The sequence below is a fragment of the Fukomys damarensis genome, unplaced genomic scaffold (genome assembly GCF_012274545.1).
Source record: "Fukomys damarensis isolate Sample0158 unplaced genomic scaffold, DMR_v1.0_HiC HiC_scaffold_17, whole genome shotgun sequence".
NCBI lineage: Eukaryota > Metazoa > Chordata > Mammalia > Rodentia > Bathyergidae > Fukomys > Fukomys damarensis.
The window spans coordinates 7,542,315-7,561,280 of NW_022900929.1; the positions used below are offsets into that span (position 1 = coordinate 7,542,315).

Consider the following 18,966-nt stretch of genomic DNA (forward strand, 5'->3'; position numbering starts at 1 on the left):
TTTGTTATGAAAGTATAATACCCATCTATGCCTCTGTTAAGAGTTTTTATTAATGCATTTATATTAAATAATCCTTTAACATCTCCTGAATTGATTTAAATTATTTTTACTTTTATGTAACAATATGGTTATAGTCATATCTTCTCTATTGAACCATCCTTGTATCCCTGGAATACGTCCTGCTTGAATTGTATATACAAGGTGTGATAAATAACTACAGTGAATATTCAAATAAACAAAATGCATTACAGTGAAAGACACATTGCCATCAAACTCCCTCAAATATTTCCTCTCACTTGGAGCACATCTATCCCATTCTTCTTGCCCCTTTCTGAAGCAGTTTTTTTTTGTGGCTGCCTTGATGTTCTGAATTGGTTTAAAATAAACTGGGCCATTTCTGTCAAATCAAAATATTATGCTGTGTTCTCATCCTCTTTATTCACCGGATCTGGCACTGTGGAGCTTCTGACTCTTCCCCAAAGTCCAAATGACCACAAAAGGTAAATATTTGGCATTGGTTCAGGACACGAAGGCGGACACGGTAGCACCTCTAAAGGCACTCAGGAAAGAGGACTTCCAGAACTGCTTCAGAAAGTGGCAAGAATGATGGGGTGAGTGTTTTTGAAACAAGGGGGAGTGTTTTGAGGGTTCTTCATGGAAGATGTCTTTTACTGTAGTACACTTAAAAAATTTAAACATTCACTGTTTGTCAGTTACACCTCATATGAGGTTAACTGTACACTTATTTCCTAGGTGCCCTTTATTTTTTTTCAGCTTTAATTGAGTTTATTGGTACATTTTAGGGATACACTACAGTTACATTCATTGTTGGGATCTTGTACCTCTACATGACAGGTCTTGGTTCTCATTTTTTCCCCTTGTCCCTGCCCTCCCTTCACCCCCTCCTCCCCTCCCCATCTACAAACACTTTATTTCCATCTTTTCATTATCTCACATTTTTTTCTTTTCCCTTATTACCCTTCCCCCTACCCGTCCCACCTTCCCTACACCTTTAGCCCCTTTCTTCCCATTTCACAATGTCAGTAATCTTATTAGTATCTTATGTATTATTGCAGTGTATTCACACCAGAGAAACTATTCGGTATTTACACATGTGTGACTCATTTATTTCACTTAGGAATATATCCTCAATATGTATCCATTTTCCTATCAATGAATCTATTTTCTCATTCTTTATGGCTGAGTAATATTCCATTTTATAGAAAAACCACATCTTCTTTATCCAGTTTCCAACTGAGGGGCAAATGGGCTGTTTCCAAGTTTTAGTTACTACAAACTGTGCTGCTATAAACATGGGTGCACATACATCACTGTGATATGATTCTTTTAGTTCTTTTGGAAAGATACCCAATAGAGGGATGGCTGGGTCAAATGGAACCTCCAGTCCAAGCTCTTTGAGGTATCTCCATATTGATTTCCATGGTGGACCTAGGTGCCCTTTATCAAGAAAATTTCCTACTATCACCAGTTTTCTGAGAACTTCTTGTCATGGATAGGTATTAAGGCGTTCAAATGTGTTCTCTGTATCTGTTGATACGTTGTGTTTTGTCTCCCTTGACCTATGAGTATGATGAGTTACACTGATCAGTTTCCAAGTGCTGAGCCAGGCTTGCATGCCTTCCTAAGATAAACTCCTCTTTTTATAATGTGTGTATGATTTCCTTCTACACATTGTCAGAATGGACTTGATAACATTTTGCTTAGAGTTTCTCATCTATGTTCATGAAGGATGTTGGTGTGTGCTACAATTTGGGTCTCATGTGATGCCAGAGTCCATGCATTGAAAGCTTGGTCCCCAGCCTGGCACTTCAGGGGGTGGTGTGTCTTTAGGAGGAGGGGCTCAGCTTTCAGGGTCCGCCCCCCCAGGAAGACAAAGGCAGCTTTGTCCAGAGTTTGGATGCCTGTGCCTGCTGCACAGAAACTGTGAGTTAAAAGATGGAAAGTAACTCAGGATGCTCATCTCAATATTTGTTTTTCCTCAAAAGAATTTTTAAACTTCCTTCACCAAACTCTCTAACATGGTTTAATGTACGGAATGCACTAACAGCTGCTTTCTGGGATAGGAGCCCAATTTTAAAAGAGCAATGCATAATAATTACATTCGTCGTGGGGAGTTGGCATATGTCCCTAACACATCTTCATTCTTTTTATGTCCTCTTCTCCCCTCTGTCTGCTTCCCTCCATCACTTGGTCCCCTTTTCATTTGCAAAAAAATCAACCTCCCTGATTCCTGTGATCTGTTTCTTAAATTTTTATTATGTACAACTCATTTCTCCACATCTCTCCCTGTTTGGCAAAGCTTTTAAAAATGCCACCTAACGGGAATTCTGGAGGCTGTGGAACTCTGACATCTGTTTTCAAGGGGCGAGGCATTGACAGCTTCCTTAGGCAGTGTTTTCCATTAGTGTGCTCGGGACTCATTTGCATATCGGTGGCTTGGGTTTCCCCCTGAGTCCCATTGACTCACTGCCTAATTTTAATGCCGACACTCGGGAAATGTACTTCACTATTACTGTGGTCGTTGCCTGTAATACTCAGTACAATTGTTAGTTTGTGTGTCTGCTGCTGCAGTTTGGATCTTAACTGTCCTCCAAAGGCTTGGGTGTTGACCACGGCTCCAAACCTGTGACCCAAAATAAACCCTTCCCCTTTATAAACTGATTATCTCAGGCATTTTGTTGCAGCAATGGTAAGCTAAATAACACAGTATCTGTTTTATTCTTTAAAGTTTTTTGTGGGGACAGAGAATTTATCTTCCCTTCTGAGCTCTTACACAGTTTCTGGCACACAGCCAGAAAGTATTGATTTTTTTCTTTCTTTCTTTTTTTTGGTAAAACCTTGCTTTAAAATTGATCCTCAGATTCTTGGCTTCAGGGTTAGCAATTTTCACGTCTTATTAAGTATATGTGACTAAAGTACATGGCACATCTCAGAGACTGTCATGCCCCAGAGGTGACACTCCAGGACCCCAGCACTCTGGGATGGCCGGAGAGGAGGCAACGACCTGACCTGATGGGCTCCCTGCAGACAAGTAGGGAAGGTGTGGGGAGGACAGGCATCTTTCTGCCACGTTTTGAACGCGTTGTCAGGCTGTAGTAGGAGGAGACGGCTTGGTGCACATGGAAGAACCCTCACTCCGCTGCCTGTTTACCTCCGGTCTGAGTATGGAAACCTCCAGGCTTGTGGCAGAGACAGGCTGCACGACCTCGTCCTGCGTCCAGCTTTCATTTCCGTCCTGCCTTAAAGCAAACCCTGGAAAGCGCTCTTTGGTTTCCATCAAGAAGTGTTTCCGTGCAGCCGGTGTTCCAGGGCATCTGGGGCCGTTCGTGTTACTTTACAAGGGTTGCATCTATCTGGGGAACGTGTCAGTCGAGAAGCCTCATCCAGGAGGCTTCGTGGGGCCCTTGCCTGCAGATTCCACCCAAGTGCTGTCGGTGCCGTGAGCTGCTGCTTCATATTCCTGCCAGGAATTGCCTGGCACCCGGAGCAACTGCACCCAGGCTCACGGCCTCCTCCTGCAGTCACAGAATTATTGCAAATGGACTGTGGTGTCCTTCAGACCATGTGAAAGTCCACCAGATGAGTGGGAACCAACAGGACCTGCTTCGAAGGCATGTGGGGGACTTCTGCTTATGAGCAGGTCTGTCAGGGGTCCCCAGGTCCCCGCGCTTTCCTCACTGAGGAGCAGGACCCTTGGCTTTCCCAGTGATCTGCTACAGGATGGGCAGCTGCGGGACTCAGGGAATCTGCAGGTACCCATTTTGTACATCCCCATCCCTTTTAAAAGTTTAAAAATTGTGAGACATGGTTCCTCTAAGTCATTAAGCTGCCCAGGATGGGCTCAAACTTTCAATCCTCCTGCCTCAGCCTCCCAGAGTGCTGTTAATGCAGGCCTGCGCCCCACACCCAGCTCTAATTGGGCATAATTAATGCCCTATTGCTGGCTTCTGTTCCCTTCTCCACTCTGGACACCATGGGCCCTTGTCCTCCACCACTGAGACTGGCACTGCCCTGGACTCCCGGATGCACCAAGCCTGAGAATGGTTGTCATGCGCGGGGCGGGGTGATTTCCTTGGTCAGTAATTCTTGAGACTCTTCTGGAAAGGGCTTTTGGAATCCAAGTTCTCTAACTGCAAGATTTCTGTCTCACTCTTTCCTTGCAGGACACCCAGTGCTTTTATTCTCAGCCAACTCTTATCTTCCTCCACCTGGGCCAAACATAAGATGGTCCATCCCCAGTGCCTTCCCTTAGATAAGTGACACCTCCAGGGCGTTTTGGCTTCTGTTTGAGTGCATCAATGGGTCAGGCAGAACGAAATCTGATTGCCAGCCTTGCCCTTTTGGGGCGGGCGGTGGCGCCCAGGAAAGAGCCCAGACAGATCTGAGGCCCTGTTGGTGTATCTGTAAGATAACTTCACTAAAGTGTCCTAAAGATTAAACAGCCTCGCACACAGGAGCTATAATCATGGCTTTCTAGTGTTACTATTCTGCGGCAACACTGGCCTCTTTCCTCCTGCACTGCTGGCTGCTTCTGAGTGGCCTTCAGAATTCCCTTCCTCGCATAGCAGCAGAGTCTCTGCGAAGTCAACCCTGACCCAGCTCTGACTCTCAGAGTCACTGTGCTTCCACGTGAACCTGGTGAGCATTGCTGCCTTACTGGTCCTCTTCAATTACTGTTTCTGCCTCCCGCATCTTACTTGCCCTTCTACTCCCCGAGTCCTTACTTTATTCACCTGAGGCAGAATTGCACAATATAATTTCGGCAAGGACAGCTCCCCTCAAAGGCAAATCTTCACTTCTTGCATCAGTCGGTGGCTATGAGTACCATCTTCTCCAGCAGTAGGATGAATAGCTTAGACAATCTGGGGTAGATTGTTTGATTTTTCTCTACCCGGTGACTTCTGTGTACCAGAACAGTCACATTATTGAAGCTGTAGTAAGTGCTTTTGCGGAAGTGACCGGGATCAGGTACTTACTGCGTTTGGATCTGAGTTAATTAGAATATCTGCTCTCTGGGATGGAGGAGACTTTACTGCTCTGCCACCTGAAGTGTCAAATGGAGATTACAGACTGTGAGTCCGCAAAGGATCTTGGAACAATCTATCCATAACACCAAACAAGTCTCTTCACTTCCACTCTCCAGGGTAACAACGATGTAGTTAAGAATATCGGACACCCGTTTTAGAGAAACGAGTGTGCAAATTTCATTACAGTATTAACTTCAGAAGAACTATTTGCAGCCAACTCTGCATTACCCTGTCACTTCCCTCCCACTGCAGGACAGGTATGGATTACTCATCTTGCTGTCCCCCCTGTCATCACGTGCATGTACACAGCTTTGAGCCAGATGGTGTTCGTATTTCAGGGTCAGCTTTAGTTGTTGCAAAATGATCACACCAGGCTGGGTGTGGTGGAACACACCTCCCAGCATTTGGAAGACTGAGGCAGGAGGATCTCTGTGAGTTCACAGCCAGCCTGGATTACACAGCGAGTTCAAGGCTGGTCTGAACCACATAGTGAGACCCTGTCTCACAAAAGCAAAACACAAAACAAAATGGTCAGACTAAATGTTGGAGGAATGCCTGTCACGCACAATTGCCCCTCTTATTTTTCTTCCTCCATTTTTTGACTTTGTCCTCCTCTTCTAACAAATATTAAATAGGCATTACAGGCTGAATTGTATCCCCCATTCATACTTGGAGGTCCTCAAATGTGACTGTCTATACAGAAAGATCGTTAAAGGGATCATCGAGGTTAAATGAGCTCGTAGGGATGGGCTCTTATCCATCATGACTCACGTCTTTATATGAATCTGAGGTTTGGACACAGGCAGGCGTACGTGAAAGACTGTGAAGGCCCAGAGAGCCTGGGTGGATGACCTGAGAGCTTGGTGTTGTCATGCAGGTTTTCTGTTGCGACTGTCCACGCCATGACCCTAGCAGCCACAAGAACAGAGGAGCCAGCCATTCCAATGGGGGCAGCCTGACGATGGTCAGTCACCTCCCCAGCACCACTTCCGTCTCTGCCCTCTCTCACTGGCCTGCCCATCTGCTTCCTGGTTTCCGGGTCAGGAGAGGGAGGTAGGAAGAGAGTGATAGAACCACTGACCCGGTGCCTTCACCCTGTTTCCCTTTTTCTCTGACTGTCTTGCATGGTAAAAATCATCTGTCGCAAAAGCAGGAGATTGCAAAACATTTGAGAGTAGAGAGACTTAGTCATCTTTTATCTTCCATGGACCTAGTCTGGGCCATTAGGTAAAATGTGTGCATGCAACATCAGCTCCCTTGATACACTGCCAGTTGAGCAGCCATTATTTCTATTTTTGGTTTGCTTTGCCTTCTCTGGTGAGAAGTTGGAAGCTAAGACTCAGGGGCCCTGGACATGTTGGGTTCCTACTTTATACCTGGAGGATAACCCCATTCAGGTAAAGTTACTGTAAAACCACAGGACACCATTGCGAGATGGCAACCAACCATTGTGCAGTGTCTGCTTACATTGTATGGTTAAACTGGGTGCATTTTCTTATCCTAACGGTGGCATTTTAAAAAATTTATTTATTTATTTATTTATTTATTGAGACAGAGTCTCACTATGTAGTTGAGACTGACCTGGAACTCACTATGTAGCCCAGGCTGGTCTTAGGCTCACAGTGATCCTCCTGCCTCAGCCTCCTGAGTGCTGGGATTACAGGCAGGCTCCACCACACCTGGCCATAGTGGCATTTTAAAGTGAAAGATATTATTACCCTTATGAGAGTAACAGCACAGTAGGAAAATTCCCCGTGTTGCTATAGCAAAATATTAAAAATAGAGTGTGGAGGGGATAAGACAGCCCCCCAAGAAAAAGGAACTATGGAGTGGAGGAAGAATCACACAGCCAGAAGCGGCTGGATGTGGAAAGTCAGATCCTGGGATCCAGGGATAACAACAGAAACAACAAACAATCCTATCTTCTCTGCCTTATGCATATTACTGTTTTGTTCTTCAAAAGATCATTTCTAGGGAGATACCTTCAATAGATCCATTTTGCCGCTGAAGAAATTTTAAAATGTTAAGTATCTTGCTCCCTTACTAAGTAGTAGATCATGGATCCAAATCCAGCTGTAATTTATATACTGAGATTTGAACTGGATCCCCAGAGCACCCAATACAGGGTTGGACACTTACAGAAGAATGAAGAAAATACTGATTCCCTTTGGGGTTGGAGTCAGCTGTGCAGTAGGGACAGCAAACAGTAAAAGTATACCACAGGGCTCACCAGCTACCCTATCTTTAAAGTTTCTCCATGTTTTTTTAGTTGTTTTCCACTTCGTTCCTTCATGAGACATTTACTGAGCATGTACTATGTGCTGCTTATTAAGATGGGTCGAAGGGAGAAATGAGTAAGACACACATCCTGTGTTCTGGGGGCTCAACAGCTCAATAAGAGACTCCCAAAGACAAAGAAGTAAATTGGTAAGGATCAGTGTGCTGTGTGGCGGTGTCAGTGGAGGGCCAGGGGTGTGGTCAGGACCTGCTTCCAGGAGGAGGTGACTGAGCAGAAGAGGATGGGGTGGAGAACGGGGGAAGGAGACAGGTAAGACCTTAACTGTCAGGGAAGACGGAGGGAGCAGTACACTGTGGAGGTGACCGGAAGGAGGTGCAGGCAGGACATAGCCCTGGAGGAGGGAGAGTCAGACGGGAGAGAGGTGGTGGGCAAGGAGGACTGGGGCCAGGGAAGGTGCTGTCCACTGAGGTAATCACAACTGAAAAAAATAAATCAATAGTGTGACTCACGTCCTTGAGTTCTCTTTGTTGTTTGCGTTTTCCATTAAAACATAAGAAAACCAGCACCCTAAGACTTCGTGGTTAGTTTCAGGAGAACTGTTATAATACTTCACTGCCAGAAGATGGCGCTACGTGTACATAAAATGTATACTTCTTACACCAGTGTCGTCTAAATACAGCAGCCGGTGTTTATTTACAAAGTAAAAGCAGTGCAGGGCGAGCTAGTGTCCGGCGCTGCTGGGAATCAGGAGGCAGTGCGGCCGCATAGGGCTTCGCCCGCGCCCCGAAGGATGTGACCTGCAGGGCCAGTGCCACCCGGGCAGCAATCGCGCCCCCCACGGGGAGCCCAGGTGGACACAGTCCCTAAAGATGGTGACGCCCTCCTGAGAAGCACGGCCTCTTGGCATAGGACGCAGGGCTGGGTCGCCTGATCCCGCCGCCCCACCTAGAGTGTTCTCATCAACAGCTGGCACCCCTGCTCCCCTCAGCTCCCGGAGAATATGAAGGTGTCACTCAGAGTTGTCTACTTCATGGCGCTGCTGGTGTCTTTGGAGCCTGAAAATCGTGCTGAGCGTGAAGATCAAATAATTTTAGCGTCATCTGCAAATGAAATTGCTCTTGGTGCTTTCAATCTTAACCCAAATGAAAACTTAGGTCCTGTGATTTGGTATAAAAATGACAGCAAGATGCCTATATGTATGGATCAAAACTGCAGGATTAATCCGCAGAAAGAAAAGCCTTGGTTCATTCCTGCTAAAGTAGAGGATTCGGGACATTATTACTGTGTTGTAAGAAATTCAACTTGCTCCCTCAAAATTAAAATAACTGTACAATTTATGTAGAATGAGCCTGACATGTTATACTACACAAGTTGCATTTACACAGAAACTACTCGTTTCAGGAGATGGAAGACTTGTGTGCCCTCGTTTGGATTTTTTTGTAAAAAGTTGAAAATCATGATTTCCCCGAAGTAGAGTGGTTTACGGATTGCAAACCTCTACTTCTCGACGATGCACACTTCCCTGGAGGCCGAAACACACTGCTTGTGAAGAGCACAGAGGGAGCTATACCTGCCACGTGCCGTACACATACCTGGGAAAGCGGTGTCTCGTCGCACAGATGATGCAGTTCCTTCCAAGACTGTGGCTGTGAGCCCCGAGAATGAGGCTGTGGAAGTGAACTTGGGATCCAAGGTCCCATTGATCTGGAATGTCATGGGCCATTACACAGACTCTGGTGGGCAGAGGGTCGTTCTCTGACTCCGATGATACTTTACTGGTAGAAGACTATTATTATTGTTTGGAAGATTCTTTGGCCAACATCAATGATGCAGTCGTTGTAATGCTTAATATTTCAGAAGTCAAAGGCCTGTTTTATCTACCTCTGTTTATCTGTGTGGCCGGGAACGGCCCTAGTGATGAGGCAGCGTATGTCAAGTGTCCACATCCAGTCACTGGTTTCCAGAAGCGCGTGATTGGAATATTCGTCACAGTGACATTTATAATTAGACACTCAGTTTTCATCTATAAAATCTTCAAGGCTGACATTGTGTTTTGGTACAGAGGTTCCTGCTATGATTTTCTCTCCCGAAAAGCTTTAGATGGAAAGACCTACGATGCTTGTACACTGTATCCAAAGACCCGCTCAGAAGGGTTCACCTGAAGCTCATAAAATCTTGCCTGAGGCCTTGGAAAAGCAATTTGGATATAAACTGTTCTCTTGTGGAAGGGATGACTGTGCTGGGGAAGGCACCATTGAGGTCTTTAATGAAGCCATATGGCAAAGCAGAAGGCTGATTATCATTTTAGTGTGAGATGTAGTAGGCTTGGGCTGGCTGGGCCACTCAACTGAGGAGCAAATTGTGATGTACAATGCCCTTATTAAAGAGGGAATTAAGATTGTGCTGAGGGCTGGGGATTTGGCTTGGGGGTTCCGCCGACTGCCTCGCAAGCACAAGGGCCCAAGTTCGATAGTCCCTGATACAAAAAAGAAAAAAAAAAAAAAGATTGTGCTGGTTGAGCTAGACAAAATCCAAGACTATGAGAAAATACCAGAGTCCATTAAATTTATTAAGCAGAAACATGGAGCCATCTGATGGTCAGGGGACTTGAGAGAAGGAGCACAACCTGCAAAGACCAGGTTGTAGAAGAACACCAGGTGCCAGCCCTGCCTCTCTTGCCTGCATCCCAACAGCAGTCACTGCCCCAAGCCAGCAAGCAGGATTCCTTGGAGACCCTGCTGAGGGAGCTTCACTTGCCACTCAGGTAGCTGGGAGCAGCTTGTCAAGGAGTTCTTTGGGTGCCTCTTGTCTTGCGTCGCTGCAGGATGGGCTGCACCTCCTGCTGACTTCTGTGTTTGTGCGATGGGCCTGCCTGCTCCCTGTCCGCAGGTCACGTGGAATCAGATCGTCGAGGGTGCAGGGCTCAGTGACAGTCGCAGCCCAGGATGATTCAGAGCAGAGGTGTGGGCCTTGCTGAAGGGTGACCCGTGCCCTCTCCATGTGCCCGAGTTGCCGAAAGGATGGCAAACTGGAAGAAAGAGCCGCAGGGCAGGGCTGCCCTCTGCACACAGATTTATTCAGTTATCTGCGGCCACCCTGGGGATGGTGCAGGGTCGCTGTCCTGGGCCACACTGTCAGTGGAGTGTGACTCTCAGCTCGTGGAGGAAGACAGATGTGCTCTTGGAGAACTTTCCGTGCTTTGCATTTCCCACACCCGCCCACAGCCTGCAGTCAGTTTCCAAAGACCAGATCTTATGCACCGTGGTGAAAATTGTCATTTCAGTGAAAAGCGGATTCTCCAGGATCCCAGGGTTGTGAAATCACCATCGCTTTCTGCAGAAGAGCAGGGATCTGAAAGTGGTGGTGGTTGGGTCTGACCACTTCCTCCCCCTCTTCCCGCTGTCCTCCCTGGCCAACACAGGCCTGTCCTTTCTTCTTGTGTGTTTCACTTGGCTCCTTGCTGCTTTGTAAAGAGTTCTGCAGGTGCTTCCTTCCTCCGCTGTGTCACTAAGTGCCATACTCTCTTGCCTCCTGGTCCTTGTTGACATCCCTGTGATGCTCAGCTGAGGTGCCAGGGACAGACCGTTCCACCACCTGTGTCACTCCACCCCTAGTGTCACCCCACTCCCAGTGTCGCCCCACCCCCAGCTCCTCTATCCCATCCTTTCCGGCTTTCACCACCGACCTGCCCGTGAGCCCAGCTGGGCCATGGGCTTTGCACCTTCCCTCTGGTGTGATGGATGGAATTCCTCCTTGCGTGGGCTCCAGCTGACCAGGAGTCCACTGAAATGTGAGCGCTTTGACTGACTTCAGAGCTGTAGACCTAGTAGGCGTCCCTCTGAGACAGCCCCGTGTCTCTCCTGTCCTTCTGCCAGTGCTGCCCAGTGGCTCTCTAGCAGCGGAGGTGGGGGCCTCTGTCCTTCACTTCCTTCCACAGACAATTTGCACATAGAACATAGATTTCTAGAGTGGCTCACTGTTTAAAAATATTTTCCAATACCCAAGGACTTGGGTATTCCTCTCTGGCTTCTCACCCAGTGCGCTGAATTCATATTGTTGGTTCTGTCAAGTGGGCCTGTGCTTTCCCGGCTCTGCCGCACTATAGCTCTGAAGAGCGTTGTTTTGATTGCTTTTAGCTATATGTAAGGTGTGTGTATTTGCATCCACATCCACGCCATTCGATGACTTCATTTTTTATTCCTTAACAGCTGAGATTTGTTCCTGTTGGTGCTTATGAATTCCTGAACAGTGTCCCATTATACTGAAATACTTTATCCATTCTGTGGGTAGACTTTTGGGTACTTTTCTGCTTTTTCCTTCTAGGTATGAATGATGTCCCCATGAACACTGCTGGGGACAGATACTCGGAGACAGCCCTGCAGGTGGGGTGTGAGTTGAGGTGACTTTGTGTTTTATGGATTAGGTAGCGGATTGTCTTCCTCCATGGTTGTGCTGACCCCTACTGTAATTTCAGGAGAATCCTTACTGTTCCATTCTCACCATTTATTATCAGGGTGGTAAAGTTTTCTGTATTACTTTAATTTGCATTTTCTTACAAAATTTTCAGAGTTCTGCCTTTCTCATTTAAGTCCTTGGTTGTCCATCTTAATTTGGGTTTTGTGTGTGAAGTGATATGCCCATTTATAAAAAACATTTTCTGCCCAGCTAGGTCAGTCAGTAGAGCATGGGACTCTTAAAAAACACTTTCTTGTATTTCTCTTGGTTAAAAAAAATTTTTCAGAGAGAAAATTTTCTTCTCTCCCCCCATCTATTTTGAGGAGAATCAGTGGGTGCACCAAAGACTATGGTTACACACAGAGCTCAGAAAAGTGCTCCCCTTTTGTTAGGGTTTAGATCTTGGGTGTTTCCCCAAGGCCTGTGCTGGAAGGTGATTGGATCACGAGAGCACTGAACTCAACAGTGGGTTTGTCTGTGGATGAGTTCATAGCTGAGCTGCTATGGGGAGGTGGGGTCTGGATGGAAGAGGTGCATCATGGGGTGTGACCCGGAAGGGTGCGTCTCCTCTCTCTGCTTCCTGACCCCCATGATGTGAGCAGCTTTCCTCCATCCAGGACTTCCTGGTGCCACCAAGCATAGCCAGAAACTTCTCAACTGTGAGCCGCCAGAAACTTGCCTTTACATCGTGGGTGCTGGGTATTTTGTTATAGCAGTGAGGAAAGTGACGGGAGAAGCTCTACCTTTCCAAGGAACAGGACAATGGCGAGTTTTTACCGAGCATAAATTACAATAATGAGTATCATATTGGGCCTCACAAATTGGCAAGGAATATTCCGGTAAGGCTGGCCCATGGGAATGAGAGCTGTGAAATGAGCACGGTCTCACATGTACACATTAGCTGTTGGTGGTGAATTCAGTCCTTTTGCAAAGGTAATCTAAGGCTGACTGCACTGAAGACAACCTCTCACTGAAGTTTAACTGTGGAGAGTGTGGTGTGGAAGTAAAAATCTTCGGGTATGCATTACAGGCCGCATGTGGCATGTCAGTCAGCAGTGAACTGTGAGCCTCTAATGGAGCCACCCGACACTGGAGCTGTTGTATACTGCAACGTGTGAGTTTGCAGTGATGCTTTTGTATCAAATCTCCACGGCCAGCCGTCTAAAAGGAGACAACACATAACTAGGTGTGGTAGATGACACGTGTGATGAATGGCTATTCACTTTGTGTATTTCCTATTCTAGGCTTTGCGTTATTTTAGATGCACTCCTTTTACTTATAAAAAAGCAATTTCCTGTGAAACCGAACAACGCCCTTTCACCAGCATCCTCCCCGGCATCATTTTTCATTATGTCCTGTGAAAGTGGGTGGTGACTCACTGAGGGCCAATGTGAAGACAGCTGAAGGATTTGCAGAGGCTCTAAGATAAGCTGATTGTGAGGAAACTCGCTTGCTGAAGCTGACCTTCCCCGTGGATGAGAACGTCTGGTCCAGAAAGGGATTCCTGGAAGGGCTTCGTCCATGAGGAGGCTGCGTCAGATACAGGTCTGAGGGCTTTTCATGCCAGGGTGATGGCCCTGCTGGGGCAGTGTTGCAGGCTGCATGTTGATTCCTTTGCAATCCACCATGGTGAGGACTGAGGGCTATGACGTGTCAATAAGCGCACACTGCCAGGGTCTTACAGGAGCAGCCAGAAGTCAGGGGCCGCCATTCTCTCTTCCAAGGACCCGCCCCCCCCGAAACTGCTTTGCCAACAGTGTGGAGAATAACACACCTTTCTGGATCTTCTTTATGGGAGACAGTGATCTGACACCTCCTCCTCTACGCGAGATCTTCATCCCCTTATCAAAGTGGTATCTTTTTGACCCAGCCGATGGGTCCCAGTGCTGTGGCAGCTTCTGAGGTCGGCCACCTGAGGAGGCCCCCACCCAGGCCAGTGCTGCAGCCAGCAAGGACGAGGAGACGACACAGATGCAGTCTGGAAGGGTCACAGTGTGTCTGAGTGCATCCAGAACCTGGCTTGGGTTTGAGGTGATGTCACCAAGGAACCTAGGAATGGCACCTGGAGGGACATATCCAGAGGTCCACACATGACTTCAAGGGATCAGCCAAGGAGGCGGCGGCTGCAGAAATCAAGAAGTCTGTAGCTGTGAAAGAAACACCTTAACCTGGCTGGGAAGAGGACTCCACAGAGGAGCCCCTGGAGGTGGGTCCTGAGGAGGCACTAATGCAGAGCTGTTGGGCTGGACCAGGAATGCATAGCTGAAGAAGAGAACCAAAGAGGAAGAAAAAGAAGAACTCCCAAGAAAACCCACAGTAAAAGGTTTGGCAGAAGGTACTGCAGATCTCAGGTCCTTAAAAGGTGTGAAAATGTGGATTCTTAACTCCAAAGGCTCAGGAAGGAGAGGAATGTTCATAGTGCTTGATCTGCTTCTAAGCAAATCCATGATGCAGAGGGAGAAACCCAGAAATCCCTAAGGATGTGTTCTAAAGTATGACCTGTCCCCTAGAGGAGCCTCAGGCAGGTCCTTTGAAGGACTCTAGAGGACACTTTTCCTAGGAGGTACAGCTCAGGTGTGTTATCATCCTCAGTTTGTGTGTGTGTGTCTTAGTCATTTTTTTTAGGTATTTCCATTTTTTAGGTGTGGCAGTCTTTTGTACTGTTCTCTGCGACTTAGCAAGATCCTGTTTTAAAATAAAAAGAGCTGAAGATAGAACAAAAAGAAAGAAAGAATGAAAGAAGAAAAGCAAATAATATACGGTTGAAGAAAAGAATGGCAGAAAATCATACGATGTTAATAGAGCCTACTAAATATTTTCCACTTCTTTCAAGTTTCTCATTTGTTCAAAACTAAGTTTCAATGTCAAGTTCATACTGCTTGTACAATAGAAAGACAGGCAAGACAGTATAAACATGCAATTTTAAACAGAATTAAAATTAGAAATGCTCAGTTTCTTGTTGAGGGTGTGTTGAGTCCTGGCAGCGGGACGAGGGGCGGCTGCAGGCTGTGTGCAGCTCACTCCCAGGCACGCGTTCAGATGAGTGTGCAAGAACAAGAGCGCAGGAAGCTAAGGGGGGACGTTTCCTTGCACGGGGAAAACCGGCCCATCCCGCACCCCATGTGTTCACGCCCAGTGTTCATATTTCAACGCATGAAAAATGAAATATATGCAGAAACGAAACCAATAGCATAATTTGTATAAGAAAGCTGAGGCGCAGTACTGACACCAAATAAACACCGGACTACTCAGTCCTGAGATGATCGGACTCGCCCTGTAATCTGATGGGACTGCAATGACCATTCAGCCGGTCAGGGAGGAGGAGTAGAAGGAGCTGACGGACGTGCCAACACTGTGACAGGGCTTCTCACTAATCCTCGGAGTGGCCCGACTGGGCGCTGTGAGCTCCGGTTTACAGGGGAGGAAACTGAAGCTCACGGAGGTGAGCCGGCACGGCGCAGGGCACACAGTAGGCACTGAGTGAGTGTTACCTGGATGGGTGGCAGGAGGCACAACTAGCAGGAAGAGCCGGGGTTCGGACTTGCTCCATCGTGCCGCAGAGCTCACACTATTCCGTCACGGTTCTCTGCCTTCCAGGGGAGACTGCGCAGGATCATCCTAAACCGCAAAGAGGGACCACGGCCAGTGGTAAAGGGTAACGAGCCCAGCAACCTGTGATCTCCACCTTCATTTCGCAGCCATGTCCATCTCAAAATGTGTGCTTGTGAAAGGGTGAAAAAATAAAAACAAAAAGCAAAAGATTTTCAAGGGCTTTTACAATTACTTAACATTCATGGTACAGAAAAATAACAGATGTCCATATTATATGTGTATGAAACAGTTTATTAGTCATGCAGCTCATCTCTTTTTTGTTGAATTCTGCCAACTTATTAAAACATTCCTGCTGAAAACATCATCCAAAATGCTTCTCTAATTTTATGACTGTTATGTGTTGTCTCTATTTCTTGCTCCAGCCACACTTACAGCAAAACAAATTGTTTGAAAATGCTAAAAAAAATGAATGTGGCCTTTTCTTAGCTTTTTTGCATCCTACATTATCATATTTTACAACTCTAAAGGTGTATGGTTGCCTGTCTACGGTGAGGAGTAATCTATGGGATTAAAGCATTTTGTTATCCCAAGTATAGAGGGTCAAGAATGTAAGGGAAGTACAAAAACTTGAAAACGCTGAACTCACAGAGTAGATGCACATTAAAATATTACAGATTCAGCATATTGAGTATTTACCAGGGCAGAGAAAAAGAGTAAGTGCTACTCTTTGTATTTGGCTGCTGTATCTTCATGACAACCACTTACAATTTTTCAAAGCATTATTGTTGGGTAGGTTTTACTGGGGGAAAGGGTTTACAAATAATGACCTCATCCAAAAGCAAACATAAAGAAGACTTACAAATGAGTATTACAAAAGATGGTGGCTGGAAACAAAGGCTGTGTCCAAAAGGTCACTAAGGCCAACAGACCATTAAGAGGGAAAGGCCTTTGTTTCGTTCAAGATTTAACATCTGATAATCTCATTCGATAAATCTAACTGGAGTTCCTTTCTGATTATGTTTAACCACAAACGTGGTTGTATACCATAACAATTGTCATTGTACCTGGATATTAAGAGAAAAACCACTGGATTCTAAAGACAAATTAATACCTGTTGAACTTAAATTGAGAACTAATTAGGGGAAAATACTTAACTGGTTGGGTAAGCAAATTTCTAGAGGCTTAAAACATTATAAAACAAGCTGTTTCAAAAAATACTTTAACTCAAAATGATTTTAAAAAACTTATCAGAAAGTATAAAAGATCTTTCCTGAGCACTGGTGAAACAATCCATGTGACTAGCTTTATAAGGCTGACATTCAATGGAGAACAATGAATTTGTCTTTTGTAATCGGAAAAACATTAAGTCATTGTGTGTTATATTAAGCAGCTCTTATTAAAGCTTGTGATCTTAATGAATGCTAAGTGTGTGTCCTTGATGCTTTCTTTGCACCACCTCCTTCGATCAGAAGATCCTCATATAGTCTCCTTCTCGGTTAACCTTCAACACTCTGTACACAGCGTTCTGAAACACGGTGGTGAAGTAAGGCCTTTCGTCCTGGAGCAGTGTGCTGCAGAGGGAGGGGTTCGCCGAGTTGGAAGGGTCTTCCATGTCCCAGATTTCCAGCATACTGCAACCTGGCCTGAAAAGAAAGGATGTAAAAATATCCATGTGAAACATGCACTCATATACAGAGAAAGTGCATAAATCAGAAAGTATCTCTGAGATCCCCAGAGACTCACTTATTCAACAAATTAAAGATTTTAAAGCATCATTAAAAAAAAGCAAAACCCATGGGTTCAATATTTGGGTACTGGAGCTGCTTTCAGTTTTTTTTCTATCACAGGAATGAGCTGCTGTGAACATTGGTATGCAGTTGTTGGTATGGACGTGTGCTTCCTTTTGAGCTTGTGTAAATGCACATAGCAGGCATACGTTTGATTCCATAAGAAACTGCTCAACTGTCTTACAAGGTGGTCGTCCCATGTTACAGCCACACAACCGCATGTGAGAGTTCTAGGTATCCGGTGTCTGCCACACTCATGGGATCCTTTTCTTTAATTTAGCCAACGTATTAAGTGTTTAAGGGTATATCAGTCACCTTTTAATTAAGTTGTTTTTGAGATTTCAGAGTTCTTTATACATCTAAACTTCTTTATCAGACACAGGCTTTGAAAATATTTTCTCCCGACTGTTGTGGATTTTTAAATTATTTCTAACAGTGTTTATAAAGACCAAAAGTTTATATTTAATGACTGCCTGCCTACCAGTGGGTTCTCTCAGTGATGGTGCTTATGATGTTAGGTCTAAGAAATCTCTGCCTAACACAAGTTCACAATGGTTTTGTTTTAGGACTTTTATATTTTTATTGGACACTGTAAACAATGCACTGTAGTGACTCTGGAATCTCTTGTCCTCATTGTCTCTTGTCTTTGGCATTATTGTTCTAGGAGACAATGACCTTGCCTGGAACTGCTGTAGGAGCAGGGGTCTAAACAAAGGCCTCAGGAGATCCTTTGAACACTTTGCATTGTTTTGATTTCTAGAATTGCAAAGTTCAAAAATATTAAATTTTAATGAGTGATATTTTTGTTAGGTCATTCTTTAAGATGTGAAACTTATAAATCTAATACTCAGCTATAGTAGGAAGAGGTATTTTGTAAATTTAACTGCATTTCAGCATCTTATGAAAAACTGTCATAAACATTTGAAAAATTATGAAAAAATAAATTTAACAAAAATATTTTAAATATAAATCGTGGCATTAAAATATATTTTTTTAAGTTAGGTTCTCTTTAAACAATGGTGTTATCTTACTTTTCTAGGTGAAATGATTTTAACTAAAATACCAGGGTAATAGTATTTAAATGCCAGGATGCACTGGGACTATTGTTTTAAAGCGAAACACTTGTTACTTTAAAATGCAGCACATCATGTAGCACACTGGGAATACTCACTTGGTTCTCACGAAACACCATGCTTCTTCTAAAACATAGTAATTCACGTGTAATGCCAGGAGTTTATCTCTCACTTCTTTTGCAGATTTTCGACTATACACAGAATAAACTATTTTTGTGCGGGCCCTTTAAGATAATTATAAGAAGAATAATTATAAGAAGATAATTATAACAAGAATTTTAAATAAATGATAACAGACTAAAGAAAACTTCCTAATGGCTTGAAATTACAACCCTCACTGGATGGAGAACTGATATGCATGAAAATAACATAGTTGATGTGTGAGGTAGCCCTTTCCATACTCTTCCTTTGACTCTGAACGTATTAAACCTTATGGCAGTTTGATTTTCGCATGTTCTGCTTGTTGCTGTACAGCCTAATCTAGAGTAATAGTGGGCAGCAGAGTAAGAACTCAGGATATAAATTGTGCTTCACACAATCCACAAAAATAATCTGCACGTGTGATGCATCCGGGAAGAAGCTGAAGGTAGTGAAGGACAGGTTTCAGTAGATAATTTCAGTGACAGAAGCTCAGAAAAATATGTGAGTTGAAGTTGAACACAGCAAATAGCATATGTATGCCATAGGCATCCGGGGTGTTGGAGCAGGTAGAAAAAGTATCTTATAGCCCTGGGGATGGTGCTCATGGGAGATGCTGGCCTGGCAGGTACCAGGCACTGGGTTCAATCCCCAGTACTACAAAAAAAAAAAAA

General features: G+C 45.1%; 1 protein-coding gene across 1 annotated transcript in view; it reads right to left on the reverse strand.

Annotated features, from left to right (window-relative positions):
- Positions 1–15,805: 15,805 nt before the first annotated feature.
- The window catches only part of LOC104860368 (probable C-mannosyltransferase DPY19L2), a 78,020-nt gene continuing 74,859 nt past the window's right edge, over positions 15,806–18,966 (reverse strand). Inside the window, exons 22-23 of the mRNA XM_010621500.1 lie at positions 18,253–18,378; positions 15,806–16,937 (exon numbers count right to left, since the gene is read on the reverse strand). Of these exons, the coding sequence (XP_010619802.1) occupies positions 16,760–16,937; positions 18,253–18,378 (304 nt within the window). The 3' untranslated portion in view covers positions 15,806–16,759. The remainder of the gene's footprint in view (positions 16,938–18,252; positions 18,379–18,966) is intronic.